Source organism: Salmo trutta, chromosome 24 (assembly GCF_901001165.1).
Source record: "Salmo trutta chromosome 24, fSalTru1.1, whole genome shotgun sequence".
NCBI classification, from domain to species: Eukaryota; Metazoa; Chordata; class Actinopteri; order Salmoniformes; family Salmonidae; genus Salmo; species Salmo trutta.
Genome location: NC_042980.1, coordinates 48,168,504 through 48,181,180, shown reverse-complemented (window position 1 = coordinate 48,181,180; position 12,677 = coordinate 48,168,504). Strand labels below are relative to the sequence as shown.

General features: G+C 43.4%; 1 protein-coding gene across 1 annotated transcript; it reads left to right on the top strand.

The window, feature by feature from the left end:
• The first annotated feature begins 3,578 nt into the window (after window positions 1–3,578).
• On the top strand, window positions 3,579–6,928 carry LOC115161432 (tubulin alpha chain). Its single transcript, XM_029712407.1, has 4 exons — window positions 3,579–3,641; window positions 5,030–5,252; window positions 5,360–5,508; window positions 5,779–6,928. The coding sequence occupies exons 1-4, from the start codon at window positions 3,639–3,641 to the stop codon at window positions 6,754–6,756; spliced, it is 1,353 nt and encodes a 450-aa protein (XP_029568267.1). The 5' UTR covers window positions 3,579–3,638; the 3' UTR covers window positions 6,757–6,928.
• The last annotated feature ends 5,749 nt before the right edge of the window (window positions 6,929–12,677 follow it).

Here is a 12,677-nt window from a genome sequence, read left to right as displayed (position 1 = left end):
GTTTATAGGCTATCCATGTTTATAGGCTATCCATGTTTTATAGGCTATCCATGTTTTATAGGCTATCCATGTTTTATAGGCTATCCATGTTTTATAGGCTATCCATGTTTCTAGGCTGTCCACGTTTCTAGGCTGTCCATGTATTTCGGCTATCCATGTACACTGCTCAAAAAAATAAAGGGAACACTTAAACAACACAATGTAACTCCAAGTCAATCACACTTCTGTGAAATCAAACTGTCCACTTAGGAAGCAACACTGATTGACAATACATTTCACATGCTGTTGTGCAAATAGAATAGACAACAGGTGGAAATTATAGGCAATTAGCAAGACACGCCCAATAAAGGAGTGGTTCGGCAGGTGGTGACCACAGACCACTTCTCAGTTCTTATGCTTACTGGCTGATGTTTTGGTCGCTTTTGAATGCTGGCGGTGCTTTCACTCTAGTGGTAGCATGAGACTGAGTCTACAACCCACACAAGTGGCTCAGGTAGTGCAGCTCATCCAGGATGGCACATCAATGCGAGCTGTGGCAAGGTTTGCTGTGTCTGTCAGCGTAGTGTCCAGAGCATGGAGGCGCTACCAGGAGACAGGCCAGTACATCAGGAGACGTGGAGGAGGCCGTAGGAGGGCAACAACCCAGCAGCAGGACCGCTACCTCCGCCTTTGTGCAAGGAGGAGCAGGATGAGCACTGCCAGAGCCCTGCAAAATGTCCTCCAGCAGGCCACAAATGTGCATGTGTCTGCTCAAACGGTCAGAAACAGACTCCATGAGGGTGGTATGAGGGCCCGACGTCCACAGGTGGGGGTTGTGCTTACAGCCCAACACCGTGCAGGACGTTTGGCATTTGCCAGAGAACACCAAGATTGGCAAATTCGCCACTGGCGCCCTGTGCTCTTCACAGATGAAGCAGGTTCACACTGAGCACACGTGACAGTCTGGAGACGCCGTGGAGAACGTTCTGCTGCCTGCAACATCCTCCAGCATGACCGGTTTGGCGGTGGGTCAGTCATGGTGTTGGGTGGCATTTCTTTGGGGGGCCGCATATCCCTCCATGTGCTCGCCAGAGGTAGCCTGACTGCCATTAGGTACCGAGATGAGATCCTCAGACCCCTTGTGAGACCATATGCTGGTGCGGTTTGCCCTGGGTTCCTCCTAATGCAAGACAATGCTAGACCTCATGTGGCTGGAGTGTGTCAGCAGTTCCTGCAAGAGGAATGATGCTATGGACTGGCCCGCCTGTTCCCCAGACCTGAATCCAATTGAGCACATCTGGGACATCATGTCTCGCTCCATCCACCACAGACTGTCCAGGAGTTGGCGGATGCTTTAGTCCAGGTCTGGGAGGAGATCCCTCAGGAGACCATCTGCCACCTCATCAGGAGCATGCCCAGGCGTTGTAGGGAGGTCATACAGGCACGTGGAGGCCACACACACTACTGAGCCTCATTTTGACTTGTTTTAAGGACATTATATCAAAGTTGGATCAGCCTGTAGTGTGGTTTTCCACTTTAATTTTGAGTGTGACTCCAAATCCAGACCTCCATGGGTTGATAAATTGGATTTCCATTGATTATTTTTGTGATTTTGTTGTCAGCACATTCAACTATGTAAAGAAAAAAGTATTTAATAAGATTATTTCATTCATTCAGATCTAGGATGTGTTATTTTAGTGTTCCCTTTATTTTTTTATCAGTATATTTCGGCTATCCATGTTTCTAGGCTAGCCATGTTTCTAGCCTAGCCACCTATATTTAACCAGTTGAGAACAAGTTCTCATTTACAACTGCGACCTGGCCAAGATAAAGCAAAGCAGTTTGTGACAAAACAACACAGAGTTACACATGTTATTAACGGCTAGGCTATCCATGTTTCTAGGCTATCCATTGAATAACTGACATTGAATTTATTTCCCAAGAATAAGGTTTCATTATCATGCCTTTTAAAGCTTATTTCTATGAATCCTTTGAGAGGCTATAGGTGTAACCCAACACCCTTATTTTGTGTCGCCCCCTCCCCATCCCTCTCCCCTCCCACACCTGTCTCCCCACCCGTCTCCCGTCCCCTACTCCTCCCCCACATTCTTCTCCCTTACACAATCCCTCTCCCCTTGCCTACTTTTCCTCCCTAACCCACCCTTTTCTCCTCCCCTCCCCCATCCGTATCCCCTCCCCCACGCTTCTCCCCAAACCATCCCTTCCTCTTTGTCCTCGTTGTTTCATACCAGGGTTTTTCTTGAATTGCAGTGGCATTTTACTAAATGTACTGAATAAGACTCACATTTCTTTCAATATTTTACCCAGATTTGAGCAGAGAATACAGCAAATCATATTTAGTTTATTTGAGCAAAGAACCACCAGTCAGGAGGATACAGACAGCTCAAGAGGTATGCTTAGATATACAGAAAAAATAGACATATACTGTATTTTACATAGAATTAAGCTTATGGCTCTAGATTTTGGTGCTTAAAAGATGCAAAATTCTCTAACTTACGAACGGGGGGGCCTAGCCCCCCTCCAGACCACTCCCCATCAGTCCTTGTGTACTTTGTGCCCCCCTCAGATTTGTGGGGGTGCATGACACCCCTGATTGATAACATCACTTTAAGGTTTAAGTTCCTTAGATTTGAGCATCTGTGTTTTCCATTTAACAAAATCTGTCAATAAACAAAAAATGTCTAATCGTTGTTACCACTCTTACTGGTGGCACAATGTTATCATAATGGTGAATATTATTTAAAGTCATTAAGCTGCCGTATTAGTTGATTTAGGCCAGTAAGATGTACTCATTGTGGCTTAGTTGGTAGAGCATGCACCACCAAGGTTGTGAGTTCATTTCTCACAGGGGATCAGTATGAAAAAGTCAAAAAAATATATATACTTACTACTGCAAGTTGCTCTGGATAAGAGCGTCTGCTAAAATGTAATGTAAATACCATTCTAGTTTGTTCAGCCATCCCTATCAGAAAAAAAAAATGAATGGGGAATGAATGGGGTTCTGCAATGAATGGGGTTCTGCAATGAATGGGGTTCTGGAATGAATGGGGTTCTGGAATGAATGGGGTTCTGGAATGATTGGGGTTCTGGAATAGAGGCTAGAAATAAGGTCTGTGGTTAACACAGGTTTAGGAGATCTGATACGTTTTGTTCTATGAGATAATTTCAGTCAGTTAACATGACCTTTATGAATTATGACGCCTTTATGTGCTTTGTGTTTAAAAAAAATAATGTATTACATAAATGCTTCAAAATGCACAAAAATAAAGTACCGTTAGCTGATGAAGATAATCTCATAGAACAAAACGTATAAAATCTCCTAAACCTGTGTTTACCACATAACCCATTTTCGGCCTATATCGAAATCCCTACAAAAACGTAATTCATTTTCATCCAACGAACCATGGCGGAGTTAAAATGCCTACAAAAAGACGCCATTACTATTTCTCTCTACGCAACAGCAATTGAAGAACCACCCACCAACCGTGTCCCCAGCCAATCAGACTCTGCTGTAGCTTCCTGCCTGTCTGTCTGCTTCCAGGCGTATATAAAACCCCACCTCTTCCTTTCTCCTACAGTTCTGCCTTCTCTTCTGAATCCTCGACGTCAGCCTGTGAAGGAAAAGGAAACTAGACAAAATGGTGAGTGCTGACGCAGATTATAAAATCAGTTATCTATTTATTTCACATGGTATTCAAACGAAAATGATAAGATTAGATAAAGTTGAAAAGCATGTGGACGACGGATTCTGTTATATAAAGACCATGGCGGTGGCACATGCCTGGAATATGTTTTGCCTACTATTTATTCATTTTTAATTTGTATTTATTTATTTAACCTTCATTTAACTAGAACGTTACTAGTCGTTTTATAAAGTATTTAGAAATGTCTGTTAAGTAAAAATAAATGCAGTAAGAATGGAATCTAATGCGCAATTGGCTTTGATTCCCGCCCTTAACTTTGTCATTATCAGCGGATTCTCTGCATTACCTGTTCTTCATATGTTACTGTGTTATGTATACAGCTGATTTAAAGGATGCATGTGATTTTAGAATTATTTAGCTTAAAATATATATTTATTTATTTTTTACAATCTATAGCTGTACATCCAATGTGGGTCTTTGTTCTACTTGTTCATAGACTGTCCATTGTTTAAATAAAAAAACACTTAGCTTCAGGACAAAAACATGAATTGCAGATAAAAAAAAATAAAAAAAATGATATATAAAAAATGTACATGTTTTTTTGTGAGATTTCGGCATTTGAAAGAGGAGGATGACATGAAGAGGAGAAGCCGTTAGAGATGGTAGCCATTTTCTGTGAGCGCGGTCTGTCGCTGTTCGTACAGTGCAGCTGGTGCGCAGCTGGTGCGCAGCTGGTTGGACGGAGGGAGGAAGGAGAGAGGGGGGGGGAGAGAGGAGGAGCGGGGGTGGCCCACAGGAACAAGGCACACCTTTTCGTCTCTGGTCCTCTGCTCTTAAAGATGCAGAGTCATTTTAAAAAAAAAAAAAACGATCTCAAACGGCAGAGGATTTACAAGATGACTTACAGCATGATATATGTCATATATCCAAGATGGTGGCCAAGCAGGATAGCCTAGCCAATGGCTGTGTTTGAGAGCATCAACACGATGGCAGACTGATCTACAAATTAACTTTCATCATAAATAATGACTCATTATTGACTTACTATTATTTGTAGATCAGTCAGTCACAATTGATCCTTGATGCATTGTTTTTGATCCTCTTGGATACAGCCAATGACTTGTTGAATAAAATTTTTTTTTTTTAACATTTTAATGACGGCCTATACCGAGCTCGTCAGCTTGTAGTCCTAAAACGTAAATGAGATCCTTATGGTTTGTTCAGCCATCCCCCAAGGGGAAAATAACTGGGGAAAGAATAGGGTTTTGGATCTATCATGTTAGTTTACTCTTTTCATATTCTATGAAACGGCTTTAAACATTTGCATAGGCATTATGTGATTTAAGTTTCCATGTGTTTGATCTCTTGTACCTCCTCTCTTTCAGCGTGAGTGTATTTCTATGCATGTGGGCCAAGCCGGAGTCCAGATGGGCAACGCCTGTTGGGAGCTGTACTGCCTGGAGCATGGGATCCAGCCGGACGGACAGATGCCCAGTGACAAGACTCGTGGAGGTGGAGACGACTCTTTCAACACCTTCTTCAGTGAGACCGGAGCCGGAAAGCATGTCCCCCGAGCCATCTTCGTTGATCTGGAGCCCACTGTCATCGGTAAGATGAGACATCCTCTGAAATCCTACAGGAAGGCTCATAATCTTTTGAATGAGTTGATTTAATATTCTGTCCCAAGATGTTCTGAATTTACCTTTGTCTTTCAGATGAGGTGAGGACAGGTATCTATCGCCAGCTGTTCCACCCTGAGCAGCTGATCACTGGTAAGGAAGATGCTGCCAACAACTACGCCCGCGGTCACTACACCATCGGCAAGGAGATCATTGACATCGTGCTGGACAGGACACGCAAACTGGTGAGTCATCATTCTGAAATGGGGTTCTATCGAGGCTTATACAGGTACATGTTTCTACGGGAACCTTTTTTTTTCCTTCAACAAGGTTGTTCGATGGAAGAAAGTGTTTTTGGGTGGTTCTATCTGGAAGATAAAGGGTTCTTTTACAGGAACAAGCCGAAAAACCTTTTTATGGTTCTAAGTAGAAAAAGGCGAACAGGTTCTCCATTATATGTTCTTACTAATGTAACGTCATATGTAATAAAGTTATTGTACCATTTCTCCATTCAGGCTGACCAGTGTACTGGACTCCAGGGATTCCTCATCTTCCACAGCTTTGGAGGAGGCACCGGTTCTGGTTTCACCTCCCTGCTGATGGAACGTCTGTCTGTGGACTACGGAAAGAAGTCTAAACTTGAGTTCGCCGTTTACCCAGCTCCCCAGGTGTCCACAGCTGTAGTGGAGCCCTACAACTCCATCCTGACCACTCACACCACCCTGGAACACTCTGACTGTGCCTTCATGGTGGACAATGAGGCCATCTATGACATCTGCCGCAGGAACCTCGATATTGAGCGTCCCTCGTACACCAACCTCAACAGGCTCATTGGCCAGATCGTCTCCTCCATCACTGCCTCCCTGAGATTCGATGGAGCCCTGAATGTTGATCTGACAGAGTTCCAGACCAACTTGGTGCCCTACCCCCGTATCCACTTCCCTCTGGCTACCTATGCCCCAGTCATCTCAGCTGAGAAGGCCTATCACGAGCAGCTGTCAGTCGCTGACATCACCAACGCCTGCTTCGAGCCAGCCAATCAGATGGTGAAGTGTGACCCTCGTCACGGCAAGTACATGGCCTGCTGTCTCCTGTACCGTGGTGACGTTGTTCCCAAAGATGTCAACTCTGCCATCGCTGCCATCAAAACCAAGAGGAGTATCCAGTTTGTGGACTGGTGTCCCACTGGCTTCAAGGTGGGTATCAACTACCAGCCCCCTACGGTGGTTCCTGGAGGAGACCTGGCTAAGGTCCAGAGGGCCGTGTGCATGCTGAGCAACACCACAGCCATCGCTGAGGCCTGGGCCCGTCTGGACCACAAGTTTGACCTGATGTATGCCAAGAGAGCCTTTGTGCACTGGTACGTTGGTGAGGGCATGGAGGAGGGGGAGTTCTCTGAGGCCAGAGAAGACATGGCAGCCCTGGAGAAGGACTATGAAGAGGTTGGCACTGACAGCGTGGGAGAAGAGGATGAGGAGGGAGAGGAATATTAAAGGGTTAAACAAACTAGGTGTTTGCAACCGTACATTCCAACACTGTTGGAGGCCTACACTTAACACGACGGCAACACATTCCCCACTGCAGTGTTAACAGTCTCTGTTACATCTGGTCATGTGTCAGGGTTCTCAATAAACGCCACGTCTCTTGTCTAGACGAAAAATAGAATGTCAAATGAGTTTTTTTGTGGGGGGAAATCTGTGGGGCATTTCGCAGAGGCCAACGCCTACTGCCGTCGATATTAATACTGTTGTAGCCTACGGAAGTGACGCAGGTAAAAAAAATCACTGAATCATTTTTAGCCTCTGAGTGACTCATTAAACTATTGATATTGGGGGGGATCTATGGATATTCGGTAGCGATTCAACCCAACGTTTCTGCTGAACTTGTACATGAATGCTCACTTCAACTTGATTGAGATGGACCACTGTTGGGTGGGAGCCTCTCCAGCAGCAAACTTGGTTTGAAATACTCGTATTATTTGCCTATAACATGTATTCACTGATTTTTGATGGCTATTTTTCTCTGACCATTTCCTCCTCACAAACATCACATACACAACACAGGAACATGTTGCAGCTCTAGTATTCTCATCTGTAACCAGGAGGTGGCACAGTTACCTAATGTAAATCAATCACATGTATTTATAAAGCCCTTTTTTACATCAGCTGATGTCAGTGCTTATACAGCATAAAACCCCAAACGGCAAGCAATGTAGATGCACGGGGGCTAGGAAAAACTCCCTAGAAAGTCCAGAACCTAGGAGGAAACAGGTTCTGAGGGGTGGCCAGTCCTCTTCTGGCTGTACCAGGTGGAGATTATAACAGAACATGGCCTAGATGTTAAAATGTTCATAAATGACCAGCATGGTCAAATAATAATAATCACAGTAGTTGTCGAGGGTGCAAAAGGTCAGCACCTCAAGAGTAAATGTCAGTTGGTTTTTCATAGCTGATCTTTGAGAGTATCTCTACCGCTCCTGCTGTCTCTAGAGAGTTGAAAACAGCAGGTCTGGGACAGGTAGCACGTCCGGTGAACAGGTCAGGGTTCCATAGCCGCAGGCAGAACAGTTGAAACTGGAGCAGCAGCACGACCAGATAGACTGGGGACAGCAAGGAGTTATCAGGCCAGGTAGTCCTGAGGCATGGTCCCAGGGCTCAGGTCCTCCAGGAGGGGAGGGAGAGAGAATTAGAGGGAGCATACTTAAATTCACACAGGACACCCGGATAAGACAGGAGAAATACTCTAGACATAACAGACTGACCCAAGCCTTCCCCGACACAAACTATTGCAGCATAAATACTGGAAGTAGTGGTGCGGAATGTGGGGAAATGAACAAGGACAGACGCCATAGAGATGTTTAGAGCTCTGCTTGGATATAACCTGTTTTGGCATGGATATGGCCATTAAAGGTTTCCACCATTCCTATGGTGTGGGCGCGATCAATGATCAGAGCATTGTCTTCTTCAAAGTTTTGGTTCAGGACCGCGTCACTGCAGGTGGCGGTAAAGCACCAATATTAGCTTTATAAAAAAAATGCAAAAAATAAAACAAAGAAGAAAATAGCCTAAATGGCTCCGCCCATGCTCTCGCACACCATAATGGGACAATTTATTCCTGTGAAAAAGTCAACCATTATAATTTGCTACATTTATTATTTTCTGTAAATGTCTCACACTGAAATAGAGACTATTTCAGATGCATACACTTTGGGAAATACAAATGAATAGCTTGCAAGCAGCCACATTGTGGTTCTCACTTGGTGCTGTTGCCTGGACCGTAGATGTATTAAATGAACTGCAGGACAACTTTGGTTCTTCTGCTTACATGGCCCTCAGGCTGAAAACAACAAAAGGACTTAGTACAGGTTGCAATAAAGAAAGGCTCCTCCTAGAGACGTTCTCCCAGGCCCGGAACACAGGAGACTTAAAGTCCCACCCCAATATATACATTTCCCCTCTGGTGCAGTGATCAGAGATAGTGGATGAAGAGAGGGAACACTCCTTACCTGTGATCAGAGATAGTGGAGGAGAGAGGGAACAAGGAAATAACAAAATGATAACACAATTAACATAATTACATTATAATATAACTCCCGTTCATACAAAAACACATCATGGTGAAATGATTCAAGTATGCATGTAACTAAGTTGATGGAAAATGGACTATGCTCATACTGGCCAGTAGAATGAAGGATAAATACATAAATAAACATCCACACACCTACTCTCTCATTCTCAGCCCCCCTTAAGATAGAGATGAAAGCCTCCCTTCACACTTGGCAACGCTTATTTTTGGGAACTGTCTATATAGAAGTTCCTGTAAAAAAATGTAAACAACATAAAAACATACAAAAATAATTTAGTCCTGTATAAATGTTATCTGAAATGGTACGACACCAGGTTTAAAGGCACCATGTTATCTGAAATGGTACGACACCAGGTTTAAAGACTCCATGTTATCTGAAATGGTACGACACCAGGTTTAAAGACTCCATGTTATCTGAAATGGTACGACACCAGGTTTAAAGGCACCATGTTATCTGAAATGGTACGACACCAGGTTTAAAGGCACCATGTTATCTGAAATGGTACGACACCAGGTTTAAAGACTCCATGTTATCTGAAATGGTACGACACCAGGTTTAAAGACTCCATGTTATCTGAAATGGTACAACACCAGGTTTAAAGGCACCATGTTATCTGAAATGGTACGACACCAGGTTTAAAGACTCCATGTTATCTGAAATGGTACGACACCAGGTTTAAAGACACCAGGTTTAAAGACTTCATGTTATCTGAAATGGTAAGACACCAGGTTAAAAGACACCAGGTTTAAAGGCACCATGTTATCTGAAATGGTACGACACCAGGTTTAAAGACTCCATGTTATCTGAAATGGTACGACACCAGGTTTAAAGACTCCATGTTATCTGAAATGGTACGACACCAGGTTTAAAGGCACCATGTTATCTGAAATGGTACGACACCAGGTTTAAAGACACCAGGTTTAAAGACTCCATGTTATCTGAAATGGTACGACACCAGGTTAAAAGACACCAGGTTTAAAGGCACCATGTTATCTGAAATGGAACGACACCAGGTTTAAAGACTCCATGTTATCTGAAATGGTACGACACCAGGTTAAAAGACTCCATGTTATCTGAAATGGTACGACACCAGGTTTAAAGACTCCATGTTATCTGAAATGGTACAACACCAGGTTTAAAGGCACCATGTTATCTGAAATGGTACGACACCAGGTTTAAAGGCACCATGTTATCTGAAATGGTAAGACACCAGGTTAAAAGACACCAGGTTTAAAGACTCCATGTTATCTGAAATGGTACGACACCAGGTTTAAAGGCACCATGTTATCTGAAATGGTACGACACCAGGTTTAAAGACTCCATGTTATCTGAAATGGTACGACACCAGGTTTAAAGACTCCATGTTATCTGAAATGGTACGACACCAGGTTTAAAGACTCCATGTTATCTGAAATGGTACAACACCAGGTTTAAAGTGACAATCTGGGATTCAAACAACAAAATCAAATCTAATTTTACTTGTCACATGCCTTCGAATACAACAGGTCTAGACTTTACCGTGACAGCCATCAAATATTCAATCATCAATCAAATGTATTTAGAAAGATCTTTTTATATTAGCAGATGTCACAAACAGGGGCGAAAATCTGATATCAACTTTTGGAGGGGACAATTACATGAAATTTTCTCAAGAGCAATTCCTGAGGGGGACACCAAAAGTAGTGCTGTAACACAGCCTACGTTGTAATATGTTAAATGTATAATATTGAGGAAGCATAATCACTACAACTGGATAATTGATAGGTACAGTAGTTAACTGAAGGGTTGTCCCAACTTGTTCAAATGTTTAAATCATTATAATACTACTACTAATAATAGTTATAGCAGTGTTCTTTATCAGTCCAGTATGTGTGCAGGTATTTGTACTTACAACCAGCAATACCAAGAAAGGCCAGTAGGTGGCAATGGTACTGTACACTGTATGGGTGCAGTTTTCGTAAATAGAATGAACATGGTGTGATCTCATCTAAAATAATTTCTATTGAGAACCATCACAAAAATAGTCTCCGTATTGAATTGTCCTTTTAATTTGACTTTTTCTGATACATTTATATAGTCGTTAAATATGCGCCACTGGCCTGAGTCTACTACAAAAGCTTTACAAGTACAAAAAGCTAAAAATAAGTACAGTTCTACTTCAATGAATAACCCAAATAAATCAACCAAAAATATCCTTCAGTCAGTGTCTCAACTCTTCAAACAACAGCTATGGACAAGTATGTCACACAAAGTATGAAATTTGAAATAAAATAACATGAAATAAATAATTAGTAAGTGTACTGTCATGTACTAAAGACTGAAAACTACTAAACAAAAGAACAAATATCATACTATACACCAGGGGCCCATGGACCCCCAGGGGTCCTCAAACAGGGGCCCATGGACCCCCAGGGGTCCTCAAACAGGGGCCCATGGACCCCCAGGGGTCCCTGGTGTAATTGCAAGGGGTCCGTGAAATAAAAAAGTGTAATGAACGTATTCAGTACCACAAGGTTTCCAGTAACTCTACATATAATATAGAGGGAGGGGGTGGAGGTCCCTGAGGACCATTCAAAACCTTGCCTGCCTTGCCTCAAAATATGCAGTGGTTCCAGTACCCCAAAAAAGGTTGAGAACCACTGCTATACTGAACAAAAGAACCAAACATATGTTTGTGGGTTTCAATGGATCCAACAAATTGCTGGCAGATATTTTCCCTCTTGAGACTGTCCAGACTGTCTTTATGTACATTACAGACAACTACGCCGTTCAGTCTCTCTTAGCCCATGCTGGTCCGTAGCCAAGTCTTTAACCTGCACTGAAACTCTTCTCAGCCTCACATGAAGACACAGGCGCCACAAACAAAATATCTGATCAGCACCTCAACTTGGTCAAACAAACCCCTCGCACCTCCACTGGAAGCCTCCTGAGGACCTCTTGCTGCCTCTCCACTGCTGCTACAGGGATATATGTTGCGAAAGAGAGGCAACTGCACTGAAAGAGAATCTATGTTCACCTCTGGATACTGATCTAGAGACTCATCCAACTCCCCCGTGAGAAGCGCTCTTTCCAACTTTTTTGCAGGACGTTTAGTCCTGGTCAAAACGGTCGCCAAACTGAACCTCCACACCATCCAACACTTTAAAAAATTCTGCCCTATAGTGATCCACTGCTTTGCTAGCAAATCGTCTTGAGTGCCTCTCAATGGATTCAATAGAGTTAATCAATGTTGTTGCTTTCTCATACAGTGCAAGGTAGCTTTCGTCATTTCTCTTGCCCCTAAAAGATGACCGCACACACTCGACTGCAGCCTGCATACCAGAGACAGTCTGAGTTTTCTTCTGCAGTGAAATGTTTAGACATTCAAGCTCTCCAAGAACAGCAGAGGCAAGTGTGAGGCCCAACACAGTCTTGCCCTTTGCTGAAGTGCTCGAATAAGTCACTGGCAGTTGAAGCTGTCTTAAATGCAGTTTTTTGCCATCACCTTCTAGGCTGCTTAGTACCCGCTCATACTGCCCTAGCACAGCTCTAATAGCAGTATTCCGCACAGTCCACCTTGTTGGACATAGGGGGTTTCAGGGTGGTCAGATTTGTATCTTTTGGACGTGGCAATTGATTTAAACATGCTCTTAAACTTTCCTGACTGGCCATAGGGGACACCTAACTGACGGACCCAAGAAAGGGAATCCCGGATCAGTGGGGAGGCTGAGCAGCCAGCCTGTTTAATCAGATTTACACAGTGTGCTCCACAATGCACATAGAGGGCTAATGGCTGCTGCCTCCTCACAATTGCCTGGTCACCTGTGTATTTTCCTGCTATGTTTGAGG

Excerpts from the sequence above, each read along its gene's own strand:
- LOC115161432 (XM_029712407.1), top strand. Across the intron at positions 5,253-5,359 it reads TCTGGAGCCCACTGTCATCG|ATGAGGTGAGGACAGGTATC; the intron begins GTAAGATGAGAC and ends TTTGTCTTTCAG. Across the intron at positions 5,509-5,778 it reads TGGACAGGACACGCAAACTG|GCTGACCAGTGTACTGGACT; the intron begins GTGAGTCATCAT and ends TTCTCCATTCAG.